The sequence below is a fragment of the Thalassophryne amazonica genome, chromosome 5 (assembly GCF_902500255.1).
Source record: "Thalassophryne amazonica chromosome 5, fThaAma1.1, whole genome shotgun sequence".
NCBI lineage: Eukaryota > Metazoa > Chordata > Actinopteri > Batrachoidiformes > Batrachoididae > Thalassophryne > Thalassophryne amazonica.
In genome coordinates, this window is record NC_047107.1 from 1,404,524 (window position 1) to 1,421,733 (window position 17,210).

General features: G+C 47.2%; 1 protein-coding gene across 6 annotated transcripts in view; it reads right to left on the bottom strand.

Moving 5' to 3' along the window:
• rimbp2 (RIMS binding protein 2) overlaps positions 1–17,210 on the bottom strand; it is a 337,590-nt gene that overhangs the window by 84,520 nt on the left and 235,860 nt on the right. For 5 of the 6 annotated variants that reach the window (XM_034169645.1, XM_034169648.1, XM_034169646.1 and 2 more), the window contains one exon: positions 16,671–16,796. The exons of the other annotated variant lie outside the window; for it this stretch is intronic. In XM_034169645.1, the coding sequence (XP_034025536.1) occupies positions 16,671–16,796 (126 nt within the window). The remainder of the gene's footprint in view (positions 1–16,670; positions 16,797–17,210) is intronic. 6 annotated transcript variants of the gene reach the window in all.

Below are 17,210 nucleotides of genomic sequence, written 5' to 3' on the forward strand. Positions count from 1 at the left end.
AAGGTTACAGTCAGGTTGTTAGCCCCCTGACTGCCCTGACCTCCACTAAAGTCCCTTTCACCTGGTCGGATCGGTGCGAAGCCGCGTTTAGGGAGTTGAAACGCCGGTTTTCGTCTGCACCAGTTCTGGTGCAGCCTGATCCTACTCGCCAGTTCATAGTGGAGGTGGACGCCTCTGACTCAGGGATAGGAGCCGTGCTGTCCCAGAGCGGGGAGTCCAACAAGGTTCTCCATCCATGTGCCTACTTTTCCCGCAGGTTGACCCCCACTGAACGCAACTATGACGTGGGCAATCGGGAACTCCTCGCGGTGAAGGAGGCTCTTGAAGAGTGGAGACACCTGTTGGAGGGAGCTACGGTGCCTTTCACGGTTTTCACGGACCATCGGAACCTGGAGTACATCCGGACCGCCAAGCGGCTGAACCCCAGGCAAGCCCGCTGGTCCCTGTTCTTCGGACGCTTTGACTTCCGGATCACCTACCGTCCCGGGACTAGGAACCAACGATCCGACGCACTGTCCCGGGTGCACGAAGAGGAAGCCAAGGCCGAGTTGTCAGACCCCATCGAGACCATCGTTCCCGAGTCCACTTTCGTGGCCACCCTCACCTGGGACGTGGAAAAGACCGTCCGGGAGGCCCTGGCAAGGAACCCGGACCCGGGGAACGGTCCTAAGAACAGACTCTACATCCCACCAGAGGCCAGGGCTGCTGTCTTGGACTTCTGCCACGGATCCAAGCTCTCCTGTCATCCCGGAGTGCGTAGGACCGTGGCAGTGGTCCAGCAGCGCTTCTGGTGGGTGTCACTGGAAGCCGACGTCCGGGACTATGTCCAGGTCTGTACCACCTGTGCTAGGGGCAAGGCAAATCACCATAAGATCAGGGGCCTCCTCCAGCCCCTGCCTGTGCCTCATCGCCCCTGGTCTCACATCGGCCTGGACTTCGTCACGGGCCTCCTGCCGTCCCAGGGCAACACCGTCATCCTCACGATAGTGGACCGGTTCTCCAAGGCGGCCCACTTCGTGGTCCTTCCGAAGCTCCCGACGGCCCAGGAGACAGCAGACCTCCTGGTCCACCACGTCGTGCGTCTGCCTGGGATACCATCGGACATTGTTTCGGATCGTGGTCCCCAGTTCTCCTCGCAGGTCTGGAGGAGTTTTTGTAAGGAACTGGGGGCCACCGTGAGTCTCTCGTCCGGGTATCACCCACAGACGAACGGCCAGGCAGAGCGGGCGAACCAGGAGTTGGAGCAGGCCCTCCGCTGCGTAACCTCCGCGCATCCGGCGGCTTGGAGTGACCATCTGGCCTGGATCGAGTACGACCACAATAGCCAAGTCTCATCAGCTACCGGCCTCTCCCCTTTTGAGGCGTGTTTGGGGTATCAGCCCCCATTGTTCCCACTTGTGGAGGGAGAGGTCGGGGTCCCCTCAGTCCAGGCCCACCTACGGAGGTGCCGCCGGGTGTGGCGGACCGCCCGTTCTGCCCTGTTGCAGACCCGGATGAGGGCTAAGGCACATGCAGATCGCCGGCGTTCCCCGGCCCCTACATACCAGCCTGGGCAGGAGGTGTGGTTATCAACTAAGGACATCCCACTTCAGGTTGAATCGCAGAAACTCAAAGACCGGTTCATCTGACCTTTTTCCATAGCCAAGATCCTCAGCCCGGACGCGGTGAAGCTAAAACTCCCAGCTTCACTGTGGATTCACCCAGTGTTTCACGTCTCCAGATTGAAACCATACCACGCCTCACCACTCTGCACCCCTGGACCCGTACCACCTCCTGCCCGTATCATCGACGGGGAGCCGGCATGGAGTGTTCGTTGGCTCCTGGACGTCCGTCGGAAGGGCCGGGGTTTTCAATACCTGGTGGACTGGGAGGGGTACGGACCCGAAGAACGCTCCTGGGTGAAGAGGAGCTTCATCCTGGACCTGGCCCTCCTGGCCGATTTCTACCGCCGACACCCGGACAAGCCTGGTCGGGCGCCAGGAGGCGCCCGTTGAGGGGGGGGTCCTGTTGTGTGGGCCGCTGAAGAGGAGGTACTGCTGGCCCACCACCACCAGTCGGCGCCCTGCTTGGAGTGCGGGCTTCAAGCATGAGACGGCGCCGAGACAACAGAGAGTGACAGCTGTCACTCATTTACACCAGCTGTCACCAATCACCACCTTCCCTACAAAAGCCGGATTATTACTCCACCTCCTCGCCGAGAAATCAGCTACCGTTTAAGGTAATTCTCTGCAAGTCATACTTTTTGAGACTAATTATTGTTCTGTGTGCAGCCGTATTCCTGAAGTCTGTCATAATTGGATTGGCGTGCAGTGAGAGTCTGCGACGTCTTCGCCTCTCACTCCATCCAAGGAGCAACTGTCAGGAGCTGCACGGGTGATTCTGTATCAGAGGTGGAGGTTTTCCCTCCCTGAAGACCTGTGGGTGAAGGATTACTGGGTGTGTGGATACACACTCACCATTAACTGTTTTCATCTTCTGCCAGCAGTACCAGGGTCTGCAACAGAAGACGGTGACCACCTGGGGACTCAGGACTTGGCGGCTCCGGTGTTCTTCAGGCCGTTGGTGGTGGAAGCTGTGTGGGTCCCAGCTCTTCGATCGCCAGAGGTCTCCTATCTTCGAGCCTGCCGCACGTCACCTTGTGTTTAATTGCCATTATATATTTTTGTCTGTATCCAGTTGTGCGTTTCACAACATTAAATTGTTACTCTTTGTCTTATCCATTGTCCGTTCATTTGCGCCCCCTGTTGCGGGTCCGTGTTACGACACCTTCCCAACAGCATTTCTCTCTTTGCCTGTTGAACAACTCTTTGCTGTGCTTTGTTGTATTTGTTAATTTGTGCTATGATTGGTGCTATCATCCCTCTGAGTCCGGTCTGCTTGAAAAAACAGTCCAAAAACTCTCCAGGGAGTATTTCTTGACCAGTCTTGCTGCGTTCCCTCAGGGGTTTGGTAAGGTTGGCCCTAACCCTTGTGAAGCGCACTGCGGTGATGTGTTGTGATTTGGTGCTGTATAATAAACCAAATTGAATAATTAAAAAGTGAACTTATCCTTTAAGCAGAACACAGGGCAGGGAGTCACAGAAATCAAAACAAGCAAGTTTATGCAAAAGTTTTGATAGTAGCAGAAAAAGTTGCACATGCACTTTGGGGATGTTTATCAAGAACCCCCAATCGTATGCAACTGTTGGCAAACTATTGGGAATGAAGCATGTCAGTATGTCAAAGAGGGAAGAGTCTGATGAGGAGCAGAACCATAGTGTGAGGTTCCCTCAGCTCTCTCAGCCGCTCACTGCAGGACATACAACCCCAGTTCCAGTGAAGTTGGGACGTTGTGTAAAATGTAAATAAAAACAGAATACAATGATTTGCAAATCCTCTTCAACCTATATTCAATTGAATACACCACAAAGACAAGATATTTAATGTTCAAACTGATAAACTTTATTGTTTTTGTGCAAATATTTGCTCATTTTGAAATGGATGCCTGCAACACGTTTCTAAAAACCTGGGACAGTGGTATGTTTACCACTGTGTTACATCACCTTTCCTTCTAACAACACTCAATAAGCGTTTGGGAACTGAGGACACTAATTGGTGAAGCTTTGTAGATGGAATTCTTTCCCATTCTTGCTTGATGTACGACTTCAGTTGTTCAACAGTCCGGGGTATTTTGTGCTTCATAATGCGCCACACATTTTTAATGGGCGACAGGTCTGGACTGCAGGCAGGCCAGTCTAGTACCCGCACTCTTTTACTACGAAGCCACGCTGTTGTAACACGTGCAGAATGTGTCTTGGCATTGTCTTGCTGAAATAAGCAGGGATGTCCCTGAAAAAGACTTGGATGGCATGTGTTGGTCCAAAACCTGGATGTACCTTTCAGCATTGATGGTGCCATCACAGATGTGTAAGTTGTCCATGCCATGGGCACTAACACACCACCATACCATCACAGATGGTGGCTTTTGAACTTTGCTCTGGTAATCAATCAATCAATCAATCAATTTTTTTATATAGCGCCAAATCACAACAAACAGTTGCCCCAAGGCGCCTCACACTGCAAGGCAAGGCCATACAATAATTATGTAAAACCCCAACGGTCAAAACGACCCCCTGTGAGCAAGCACTTGGCTACAGTGGGAAGGAAAAACTCCCTTTAACAGGAAGAAACCTCCAGCAGAACCAGGCTCAGGGAGGGGCAGTCTTCTGCTGGGACTGGTTGGGGCTGAGGGAGAGAACCAGGAAAAAAAGACATGCTGTGGAGGGGAGCAGAGATCGATCACTAATGATTAAATGCAGAGTGGTGCATACAGAGCAAAAAGAGAAAGAAACAGTGCATCATGGGAACCCCCCAGCAGTCTACGTCTATAGCAGCATAACTAAGGGATGGTTCAGGGTCACCTGATCCAGCCCTAACTATAAGCTTTAGCAAAAAGGAAAGTTTTAAGCCTAATCTTAAAAGTAGAGAGGGTGTCTGTCTCCCTGATCTGAATTGGGAGCTGGTTCCACAGGAGAGGAGCCTGAAAGCTGAAGGCTCTGCCTCCCATTCTACTCTTACAAACCCTAGGAACTACAAGTAAGCCTGCAGTCTGAGAGCGAAGCACTCTATTGGGGTGATATGGTACTACGAGGTCCCTAAGATAAGATGGGACCTGATTATTCAAAACCTTATAAGTAAGAAGAAGAATTTTAAATTCTATTCTAGAATTAACAGGAAGCCAATGAAGAGAGGCCATTATGGGTGAGATATGCTCTCTCCTTCTAGTCCCCGTCAGTACTCTAGCTGCAGCATTTTGAATTAACTGAAGGCTTTTTAGGGAACTTTTAGGACAACCTGATAATAATGAATTACAATAGTCCAGCCTAGAGGAAATAAATGCATGAATTAGTTTTTCAGCATCACTCTGAGACAAGACCTTTCTGATTTTAGAGATATTGCGTAAATGCAAAAAAGCAGTCCTACATATTTGTTTAATATGCGCTTTGAATGACATATCCTCCAAGATTTCTCACAGTATTACTAGAGGTCAGGGTAATGCCATCCAGAGTAAGGATCTGGTTAGACACCATGTTTCTAAGATTTGTGGGGCCAAGTACAATAACTTCAGTTTTATCTGAGTTTAAAAGCAGGAAATTAGAGGTCATCCATGTCTTTATGTCTGTAAGACAATCCTGCAGTTTAGCTAATTGGTGTGTGTCCTCTGGCTTCATGGATAGATAAAGCTGGGTATCATCTGCGTAACAATGAAAATTTAAGCAATACCGTCTAATAATACTGCCTAAGGGAAGCATGTATAAAGTGAATAAAATTGGTCCTAGCACAGAACCTTGTGGAACTCCATAATTAACTTTAGTCTGTGAAGAAGATTCCCCATTTACATGAACAAATTGTAATCTATTAGACAAATATGATTCAAACCACCGCAGCGCAGTGCCTTTAATACCTATGGTATGCTCTAATCTCTGTAATAAAATTTTATGGTCAACAGTATCAAAAGCAGCACTGAGGTCTAACAGAACAAGCACAGAGATGAGTCCACTGTCCGAGGCCATAAGAAGATCATTTGTAACCTTCACTAATGCTGTTTCTGTACTATGATGAATTCTAAAACCTGACTGAAACTCTTCAAATAGACCATTCCTCTGCAGATGATCAGTTAGCTGTTTTACAACTACCCTTTCAAGAATTTTTGAGAGAAAAGGAAGGTTGGAGATTGGCCTATAATTAGCTAAGATAGCTGGGTCAAGTGATGGCTTTTTAAGTAATGGTTTAATTACTGCCACCTTAAAAGCCTGTGGTACATAGCCAACTAACAAAGATAGATTGATCATATTTAAGATCGAAGCATTAAATAATGGTAGGGCTTCCTTGAGCAGCCTGGTAGGAATGGGGTCTAATAAACATGTTGATGGTTTGGATGAAGTAACTAATGAAAATAACTCAGACAGAACAATCGGAGAGAAAGAGTCTAACCAAATACCGGCATCACTGAAAGCAGCCAAAGATAACGATATGTCTTTGGGATGGTTATGAGTAATTTTTTCTCTAATAGTTAAAATTTTGTTAGCAAAGAAAGTCATGAAGTCATTACTAGTTAAAGTTAATGGAATACTCAGCTCAATAGAGCTCTGACTCTTTGTCAGCCTGGCTACAGTGCTGAAAAGAAACCTGGGGTTGTTCTTATTTTCTTCAATTACTGATGAGTAGAAAGATGTCCTAGCTTTACGGAGGGCTTTTTTATAGAGCAACAGACTCTTTTTCCAGGCTAAGTGAAGATCTTCTAAATTAGTGAGACGCCATTTCCTCTCCAACTTACGGGTTATCTGCTTTAAGCTACGAGTTTGTGAGTTATACCATGGAGTCAGACACTTCTGATTTAAAGCTCTCTTTTTCAGAGGAGCTACAGCATCCAAAGTTGTCTTCAATGAGGATGTAAAACTATTGACGAGATACTCTATCTCACTTACAGAGTTTAGGTAGCTACTCTGCACTGTGTTGGTATATGGCATTAGAGAACATAAAGAAGGAATCATATCCTTAAACCTAGTTACAGCGCTTTCTGAAAGACTTCTAGTGTAATGAAACTTATTCCCCACTGCTGGGTAGTCCATCAGAGTAAATGTAAATGTTATTAAGAAATGATCAGACAGAAGGGAGTTTTCAGGGAATACTGTTAAGTCTTCTATTTCCATACCATAAGTCAGAACAAGATCTAAGATATGATTAAAGTGGTGGGTGGACTCATTTACTTTTTGAGCAAAGCCAATAGAGTCTAATAATAGATTAAATGCAGTGTTGAGGCTGTCATTCTCAGCATCTGTGTGGATGTTAAAATCGCCCACTATAATTATCTTATCTGAGCTAAGCACTAAGTCAGACAAAAGGTCTGAAAATTCACAGAGAAACTCACAGTAACGACCAGATGGACAATAGATAATAACAAATAAAACTGGTTTTTGGGACTTCCAATTTGGATGGACAAGACTAAGAGACAAGCTTTCAAATGAATTAAAGCTCTGTCTGGGTTTTTGATTAATTAATAAGCTGGAATGGAAGATTGCTGCTAATCCTCCGCCCCGGCCCGTGCTACGAGCATTCTGACAGTTAGTGTGACTCGGGGGTGTTGACTCATTTAAACTAACATATTCATCCTGCTGTAACCAGGTTTCTGTTAGGCAGAATAAATCAATATGTTGATCAATTATTATATCATTTACCAACAGGGACTTAGAAGAGAGAGACCTAATGTTTAATAGACCACATTTAACTGTTTTAGTCTGTGGTGCAGTTGAAGGTGCTATATTATTTTTTCTTTTTGAATTTTTTTGCTTAAATAGATTTTTGCTGGTTATTGGTGGTCTGGGAGCAGGCACCGTCTCTACGGGGATGGGGTAATGAGGGGATGGCAGGGGGAGAGAAGCTGCAGAGAGGTGTGTAAGACTACAACTCTGCTTCCTGGTCCCAACCCTGAATAGTCACGGTTTGGAGGATTTAAGAAAATTGGCCAGATTTCTAGAAATGAGAGCTGCTCCATCCAAAGTGGGATGGATGTTGTCTCTCCTAACAAGACCAGGTTTTCCCCAGAAGCTTTGCCAATTATCTATGAAGCCCACCTCATTTTTTGGACACCACTCAGACAGCCAGCAATTCAAGGAGAACATGCGGCTAAACATGTCACTCCCGGTCCAATTGGGGAGGGGCCCAGAGAAAACTACAGAGTCCGACATTGTTGTAACAATCTGGATGGTCTTTTTTCTCTTTTGTCCAGAGGACACGACTTCCATGATTTCCAAAAACAATTTGGGCCCAGAGAAGGCGGCGGTGTTTCTGGATGTTGTTGATTTCACTTTGCATGGTAGAGTTTTAACTTGCACTTGTAGATGTAGCGACGAACTGTGTTAACTGACTGATTATATTATGGACTGTAGATGATGGAATCCCTAAATTCCTTGCAATTGAAGGTGGAGAAACATTGTTCTTAAACTGTTGGACTATTTTTTCATGCAGTTGTTCACAAAGTGGTGATCCTCACCCCATCTTTGCGTGTGAATGGCTGAGACTTTTGGAGATGCTCCTTTTATACCCAATCATGACACTTACCTCTTTCCAAACAGGTGTTCTTTGAGCATTCATCAACTTTCCCAGTCTTTTGTTGCCCCGTCCCAACTTTTTTGAAATATGTTGCAGGCATCCATTTCAAAATGAGCAAATATTTGCACAAAAACAATAAAGTTTATCAGTTTGAACATTAAATATCTTGTCTTTGTGGTGTATTCAATTAAATATAGGTTGAAGAGGATTTGAAAATCATTGTATTCTGTTTGTATTTACATTTTACACAACGTCCCAACTTAATTGGAATTGGGGTTTTACGTGCAGCACCCCATATATAAATGTATAAGAAAAAAACTGCATGATGCCTGTTGTAAACAGACACACACACACACACACACACACACACATAATGCGCCCACCCATGCACGCACACAGAACCTGATGAAATAGCAGCAGTTTGTGGTGATGCAGGTATCAGGGACAGTGAGGGGAAAGAGATGAACCTGATGCTTCTCCTGGATCACCGTGTTTGTTTCAATGTTCCAATGGCAGCAGTGCTGACGAGAAAAATGTCTGAACACATTCAACACTAAAACAACTGAAATATGACTTTTGGTGATGTTCAGTATGCCGTATGTTCCGGAGTACGAGTCTTTTTTTATTATTAATTTGAGAGTTCCTCCAACTTATGTATTGAAAAATTGTGCCGTAACTATTAACAACAATGACAACAAATAGAGCGCAAACCTCGCCAACACTAGTTTCTAAGTCCACAAATTTTTACCTTGGAAAAAAATTTCTAGGTCAAAGTCCTGTTAGAAGTGACTTTTCATAAGAAAAAGTAGATGTGATCAAATGTCATGAGGATGTGTTTAGTTCATGCACTTGAATCAAAGTTTTTTTTGTGGTGTTTCAGGGATTTTTTTTAACTTTTTCAGTTTCTAAATTCTTTTTTAGATAGTTTTCATACAACTTTGGTTAGATCTATGTACAATTTGTCTTTGTTTTTTGACACTTGGTTTCCAGCTGATAACTGGAAGGCAAACAGACATAAAACTGGAACCTCTAACCAATTTTGGTGGTGCGGGTAAATAAATAACAAAAAAATGAGAGTGATTGAGGCACTTTTGATCGAGATATAATGCAAAATGTGTACTAAATGAGTATTTCAATATTAAATTCAAATGTCCACAAAATCCAAAATCCTGTGTTGCAGACCAATCGGTCCTCCCTAAAAACTGGTCCCCCTGCCTTCACTGTGCATGAGTCATTTCTGAGCGTCAGCAGCGATTCACCGATTATCACTTCGTTTCTGCTTAACACTGACTTCAGAATGATTTTTCATCTGATGGTAAATAATCACACTATTTCCTTTGATGGCTATGGGTGTAGAGAGTCAGACTCAGAGATTCAGACTCAGATGAGCTGCTGTGGTCCCAAATGAGGCCTGCGCAGTGAAGGCAGGCTGACTGATTTTTAGCGGGGACCGATGGGTTGGTGACACCAGATCATACTGTGTCAGGTGATGGTGAGTACCAGTCTGCACTTCACTTTCAAACATGCGAGTAATTGGGACACGTTTGATTAAGATATAATGTAAAATATACATTAAATGGGGTTTTCAATGTTAAATTTAAATGTTCACAAAATATGCAATCTGGATCAGATCTGGATCAGGCGATAAAGGAGACCATCCTACATAACACTCTCAAATATGAAAGACATTTGATCTTTTTTGACAGAGTGATGAATTTTAGAAAATCCATTCAGTGTTAAAGAGAGGGATTTTTTCCCATTTTTCCAAGATTTTTCCTGACTTTGACCTTTTACCTTGAAAACTGAATCACTTCTTGCGTGTCAGGATATGAATCTTCAGTAAAACTTTCATAATAATATATGAAAAATTGTTGGTTCCAGGCTGTTCACAGACAAAAAAACAGACAAACAAGCAAACAAACAAGCAAACAAAGAGACAAACAAACAGATGAACAAGCAAATGAGCAGACAAACAGAGAAACAAACAAAAAAACAGACAAAAAGACAGACAAACAGACAAACAAACAAAGACAAACAAACAAATAAACAGACAAACAAACAGACAAGCAAACAGACAAAGACAAACAAAGAAACAAACAGACAAAGACAAACAAACAAACAAACAAACAGACAAAGACAAAGAAACAAACAGACAAAGACAAACAAATAAATAGACAAACAAACAAATAAACAGACAAACAGACAAACAAAGAAACAGACAGACAAAGACAAACAAACAAATAAACAGACAAACAAACAAATAAAGAGACAAACAGACAAACAAACAGACAAGCAAACATCAAAGACAAACAAACAAACAAAGAAACAAACAGACAGACAAAGACAAACAAACAAATAAATAAACAGACAAATAAACAAACAAATAAACAGACAAGCAAACAAACAGACAAGCAAATATCAAAGACAAACAGACAAACAAACAGACAAACAAACAAACAAATAAACAGACAAACAAACAGACAGACAAACAAACAAAGACAGACAAACAAATAAACAGACAAAGACAAACAAACAGACAAACAAAGAAACAAACAGACAGACAAAGACAAACAAACAAATAAACAGACAAACAGACAAACAAACAGACAAGCAAACATCAAAGACAAACAAACAGACAAACAAAGAAACAAACAGACAGACAAAGACAAACAAACAAATAAATAAACAGACAAATAAACAAACAAATAAACAGACAAGCAAACAAACAGACAAGCAAATATCAAAGACAAACAGACAAACAAACAGACAAACAAACAAACAAACAAATAAACAGACAAACAAACAGACAGACAAACAAACAAAGACAGACAAACAAATAAACAGACAAAGACAAACAAACAAATAAACAGACAAAGACAAGCAAACAGACAAAGACAAACAAACAGACAAACAAAGAAACAAACAAACAGACAGACAAACAAACAAACAAATAAACAGACAAACAAACAGACAAACAAAGAAACAAACAAACAGACAAAGACAAACAAACAAACAAATAAACAGACAAACAAACAGACAAGCAAACAGACAAAGACAAACAAACAGACAAACAAAGAAACAAACAAACAAATAAATAAACAGACAAAGACAAACAAACAAACAGACAAACAAACAAACAGACAAGCAAACATCAAAGACAAACAGACAAATAAACAAACAAACAGACAAGCAAACAAACAGACAAGCAAACATCAAAGACAAACAAACAAATAAACAAACAAACAAATAAACAGACAAACAGACACACAGACAAACAAACAAGCAAACAGACAAACAAACAGACAGACAGACAAAGAGACAAACAAACAAACAGACAAACAAATAGACAGAGAGACAAACAAGCAAATAGACAAACAAACAGACAGACAGACAAACAAACAGTCAAACAGACAGACAGACAGACAAACTGACAGACAAACAAACAAACAAGCAAACAGACAAACAAACAGACAAACAAACAGACAAATACATAAACAAACAAACAGACAGACAGACAAGCAGACAGACAAACACACAAACAGACAAACAAACAAAGACAGACAGACAAACTGACAGACAAACAGGCAAACAGACAGACAGACAGACAGACAAACAGACAGACAAACACAAATAAAAAATACAGACAGACAGACACACACACACACACACACGGGACATCACTTTAATTTCCTCTGCTTTGCTCATCTGGTTTTGTTACAAGGATGAATCAAAAACACACGCACGTTCAAGATGTGTAAAACCGTGTGCTGGATCAAGGTGAGACAAATCCTCACAGCCTAAGTGCTCCCATGCAAAAAAACAAACAAACAAAAACTATTATTTTAGGCGTGTCGAATATATATATATATATATATATATATATATATATATATATATATATATATATATATATATATATATATATATATTTTTTTTTTTTTTTTTTGCATGCGAAAATTTGCTTGAGTTGTGATACTAGTTGGATAGAAACACAGCTAATGAGAGAGGGGACCAGTTCCTGCTGGAATAATGCTACATGTAAGTACCGTTTGTTACCATGACATAATGATACAAATGGTAAAATTATTCTTCAGTCTTCTTTATGAAAGTTAATCCCACACCATCTGGTTTCTATACTGCACCGGTTATTGCAACCGCAGGGAGCATGAAATACCAACAAATCTGCTCACTGTCCACTGAGCCCGGTTGACTCTGGTGCTATTGTGAAGAGACCCATCCAATATGGTGGTGACACTTGATTACGTTGCAGCAAGTCATGAGGCGTCTACGTATATAATGTCTATGGTGGTGCATCGTTCTACACTGAGCTTGTGTCCGCTGTAAAACTTGCCTCCAGGGAAACACTGTGTTGCAAAGTGAGTTCCATATTTAGAAACAAGGTGTGCCTCGTACTCCAGAAAATACGCTACTTGATTTTGATGGTGGAGTGAAATGAACATCCAGTAATGATGCTTTTAATGTGAAAACGTCATGCAAAAGTAAGGGTGCAAAAGGGCAGAGTGGCTGAGAAAGGCAGGAGGGGAGGAGGAGGAGTGAGAAGAGGAGTGGGAAGAGGAGGAGGAGGAGGACTGGGAAGAGGAGGAGGAGGAGTGGGAAGAGGAGGAGTTGGAAGAGGAGGAGGAGGAGTGGGAAGAGGAGGAGTGGGAAGAGGAGTGGGAGGAGGAGGAGGACTGGGAAGAGGAGGAGGAGGAGTGGGAAGAGGAGTGGGAGGAGGAGGAGTGGGAAGAGGAGGAGGAGGAGTGGGAAGAGGTGTGGGAAGAGGAGTGGGAAGAGGAGGAGGAGGAGTGGGAAGAGGAGGAGTGGGAAGAGGAGTGGGAGGAGGAGTTGGAAGAGGAGGAGGAGGAGGAGTGGAAAGAGGAGGAGTGGGAGGAGGAGGAGGACTGGGAAGAGGAGGAGGAGGAGTGGGAAAAGGAGTGGGAGTAGGAGTGGGAAGAGGAGGAGGAGGAGTGGGAAGGGAGGAGTGGGAGGAGTGGGAGGAGGAGGGAGAGGAGGAGGAGGGGGAAGAGGAGGGAGGAGTGGGAAGAGGAGTGGGAAGAGGAGTGGGAGGAGTGGGAAGAGGAGGAGGAGTGGGAAGAGGAGTGGGAGGAGGAGGAGGAGGAGTGGGAAGAGGAGTGGGAAGAGGAGGAGGAGGAGGGGAGAGGAGTGGGAGGAGGAGTGGGAAGAGGAGTGGGAAGAGGAGGGAGGGGAGGGAAGAGGAGGAGTGGGAGGAGGAGTGGGAAGAGGAGGAGGAGGGGGGAAGAGGAGGGGGAGGAGGAGGAGGGGGAAGAGGAGGGGGAGGAGGAGTGGAAGAGGAGGAGGAGGAGTGGGAAGAGGAGTGGGAGGAGGAGGAGGAGTGGGAAGAGGAGTGGGAGGAGGAGGAGGACTGGGAAGAGGAGGAGGAGGAGGGGGAAGAGGGGGGAGGAGGAGTGGGAAGAGGAGGAGGAGGAGGAGGAGGGGAAGAGGAGTGGGAGGAGGAGGAGGAGGAGGAGGAGTGGGAAGAGGAGTGGGAGGAGGGGGAGGACTGGAAGAGAAGGAGGAGGAGAGTAGTGGGAAGAGGAGGAGTGGGAAGAGGAGTGGGAAGAGCAGTGGGAGGAGGGGTTGGAAGAGGAGGAGTGGGAAGAGGAGTGGGAAGAGGAGTGGGAGGAGGAGTGGGAAGAGGAGGAGTGGGAAGAGGAGGAGTGGGGGAAGAGGAGTGGGAGGAGGAGTGGGAAGAGGAGGAGGAGGAGTGGGAAGAGGGAGTGGGGGAGGAGGAGGAGGAGGAGGAGGAGTGGGAAGAGGAGTGGGAGGAGGAGTGGAAGAGGAGGAGTGGGAAGAGGAAGAGTGGGAAGAGGAGGAGTGGGAAGAGGAGTGGGAAGAGGAGGAGGAGGAGTGGGAAGAGGAGGAGTGGGAAGAGGAGTGGGAAGAGGAGGAGGAGGAGTGGGAAGAGGACTGGGAGGAGGAGGAGGAGGAGTGGGAAGAGGAGTGGGAGGAGGAGTTGGAAGAGGAGGAGTGGAGGAGGAGTGGGAAGAGGAGGAGTGGGAAGAGGAGGAGTGGGAAGAGGAGTGGGAGAAGGAGTGGGAAGAGGAGTGGGAAGAGGAGGAGTGGGAAGAGGAGTGGGAGGAGGAGTGGGAAGAGGAGTGGGAGGAGGAGGACTGGGAAGAGGAGGAGGAGGAGTGGGAAGAGGAGGAGTGGGAAGAGGAGTGGGGAGGAGGAGTTGGAAGAGGAGGAGGAGGAGTGGGAAGAGGAGTGGGAGGAGGAGGAGGACTGGGAAGAGGAGGAGGAGGGGGAAGAGGAGTGGGAGGAGGAGTGGGAAGAGGAGGAGGAGGAGGAGTGGGGAAGAGGAGTGGAGGAGGAGGAGGAGTGGGAAGAGGAGTGGGAGGAGGAGGAGGGACTGGGAAGAGGAGGAGGAGGAGTGGGAAGAGGAGGAGTGGGAAGAGGAGTGGGAGGAGGAGTTGGAAGAGGAGGAGTGGGAAGAGGAGTGGGAAGAGGAGTGGGAGGAGGAGTGGGAAGAGGAGGAGTGGGAAGAGGAGGAGTGGGAAGAGGAGTGGGAAGAGGAGGAGGAGGAGTGGGAAGAGGAGGAGTGGGAAGAGGAGTGAGAAGAGGAGTGGGAGGAGGAGTGGGAAGAGGAGGAGGAGGAGTGGGAAGAGGAGGAGGGGAGGAGGAGGAGTGGGAAGAGGAGGGGGAGGAGTTTGGAAGAGGGGAGTGGGAAGAGGAGGAGTGGGAAGAGGAGTGGGAAGAGGAGGAGGAGGAGTGGGAAGAGGAGGAGTGGGAAGAGGAGTGAGGAGGAGTGGAATGGAGGAGGTGGGAAGAGGAGTGGGAGGAGGAGTGGGAAGAGGAGTGGGAGTGGAGGGAGTGGGAAGAGGAGCGTGGGGAAGAGAAAGTGGAAGAGGAGGAGGAGGAGTGGGAAGAGGAGGAGTGGGAGGAGGAGTGGGAAGAGGAGGAGGAGGAGTGGGAGGAGGAGGGGGAGGAGGAGTGGGAGGAGGGAGTTGGGAAGAGGAGGAGTGGGAGGAGGAGTGGGAAGAGGAGGAGTGGGAAGAGGAGTGGGGAGAAGAGCAGTGGGAAGAGGAGTGGGGAAGAGGAGGAGTGGGAAGAGGAGTGGGAGGAGGAGTGGGAAGAGGAGGAGGAGGAGTGGGAAGAGGAGTGGGAGGAGGAGGAGTGGGAGGAGGAGGAGGACTGGGAAGAGGAGGAGGAGGAGTGGAAAGAGGAGGAGTGGGAAGAGGAGTGGGAGGAGGAGTTGGAAGGAGGAGGAGGAGGAGTGGGAAGAGGAGGAGGAGGAGTGGGAAGAGGAGTGGGAGGAGGAGGAGTGGGGAAGAGGAGGAGGAGGAGTGGGAAGAGGAGTGGGAGGAGGAGTAGGACTGGAAGAGGAGGAGGAGGAGTGGGAAGAGGAGGAGTGGGAAGAGGAGTGGGAGGAGGAGTTGGAAGAGGAGGAGGAGGAGTGGGAAGAGGAGGAGTGGGAAGAGGAGTGGGAGGAGGAGGAGGACTGGGAAAGAGGAGGAGGAGTGGGAAGAGGAGTGGGAGGAGGAGTTGGAAGAGGAGGAGGAGGAGTGGGAAGAGGAGGAGGAGGAGTGGGAAGAGGTGTGGGAAGAGGAGTGGGAAGAGGAGGAGGAGGAGTGGGAAGAGGAGGAGGAGGAGTGGGAAGAGGAGTGGGAGGAGGAGTTGGAAGAGGAGGAGGAGGAGGAGTGGGAAGAGGAGGAGTGGGAAGAGGAGTGGGAGGAGGAGGAGGACTGGGAAGAGGAGGAGGAGGAGTGGGAAGAGGAGTGGGAGGAGGAGGAGTGGGAAGAGGAGGAGGAGGAGTGGAAGAGGTGTGGGAAGAGGAGTGGGAAGAGGAGGAGGAGGAGTGGGAAGAGGAGGAGTGGGAAGAGGAGTGGGAGGAGGAGTTGGAAGAGGAGGAGGAGGAGGAGTGGAAAGAGGAGGAGTGGGAGGAGGAGGAGGACTGGGAAGAGGAGGAGGAGGAGTGGGAAAAGGAGTGGGAGGAGGAGTGGGAAGAGGAGGAGGAGGAGTGGGAAGAGGAGGAGTGGGAAGAGGAGTGGGAGGAGGAGGACTGGGAAGAGGAGGAGGAGGAGTGGGAAGAGGAGGAGTGGGAAGAGGAGTGGGAGGAGGAGTTGGAAGAGGAGGAGGAGGAGTGGGAAGAGGAGTGGGAGGAGGAGGAGTGGGAAGAGGAGTGGGAGGAGGAGGAGGACTGGGAAGAGGAGGAGGAGGAGTGGGAAGAGGAGTGGGAAGAGGAGGAGGAGGAGGAGTGGGAAGAGGAGTGGGAGGAGGAGGAGGAGGAGGAGTGGGAAGAGGAGTGGGAGGAGGAGGAGGACTGGGAAGAGGAGGAGGAGGAGTGGGAAGAGGAGGAGTGGGAAGAGGAGTGGGAAGAGGAGTGGGAGGAGGAGTTGGAAGAGGAGGAGTGGGAAGAGGAGTGGGAAGAGGAGTGGGAAGGAGGAGTGGGAAGAGGAGGAGTGGGAAGAGGAGTGGGATGTGGATGATTTGTGGATTTCCATTTTTCAGCCTCTCTCTCTGTGTCCCGTCAGCTTTCTCAGCTAAGGTCATGTGTTGAAAGAGGACTGGTGGTCTTTGCTGTCATTTGTCAAGGTGAGCTGTGATCTTGCACCACATACCATATTGTTGCTCTGACGACACAGATCGCCACATCCTGCGGCGAGCTACACTGCCATAGTAAACATCCTCCTTGACAGGTGAGAGGTTCCCCTCACTCCCCTCACTGTTACTGTCCATGGTGATCTCTACGGGAAACACCAACCACAACGTTACAGTCAGACACACACACACACACACACACACACACACACACACACACACACACACACACACACACACACACACACACACACACACACACACACACACACACACACACACACACCCGCGGTGCATTCACGCGTGCTGAGACAGGAGGACCATGAAGGTTAGATTTCACTCTGGAGTCAGTCGGTGTAAAACAACAATGCTCCTAAATCAAAGTGGAACCTCAGAAAAGAGGAGCACAGGAGGAGCTTCTGGTGTCAGCGTCCTGCAGGAGAGCATGTGAACACTGACAGCTGAAGGAGATGGATGGCTAACAGCGTGGTCTTTGTCTTTCTAAGGGTTATGGGAGACACACACGGCTCAGCTCACACACATGCCACAAACAGCACAAA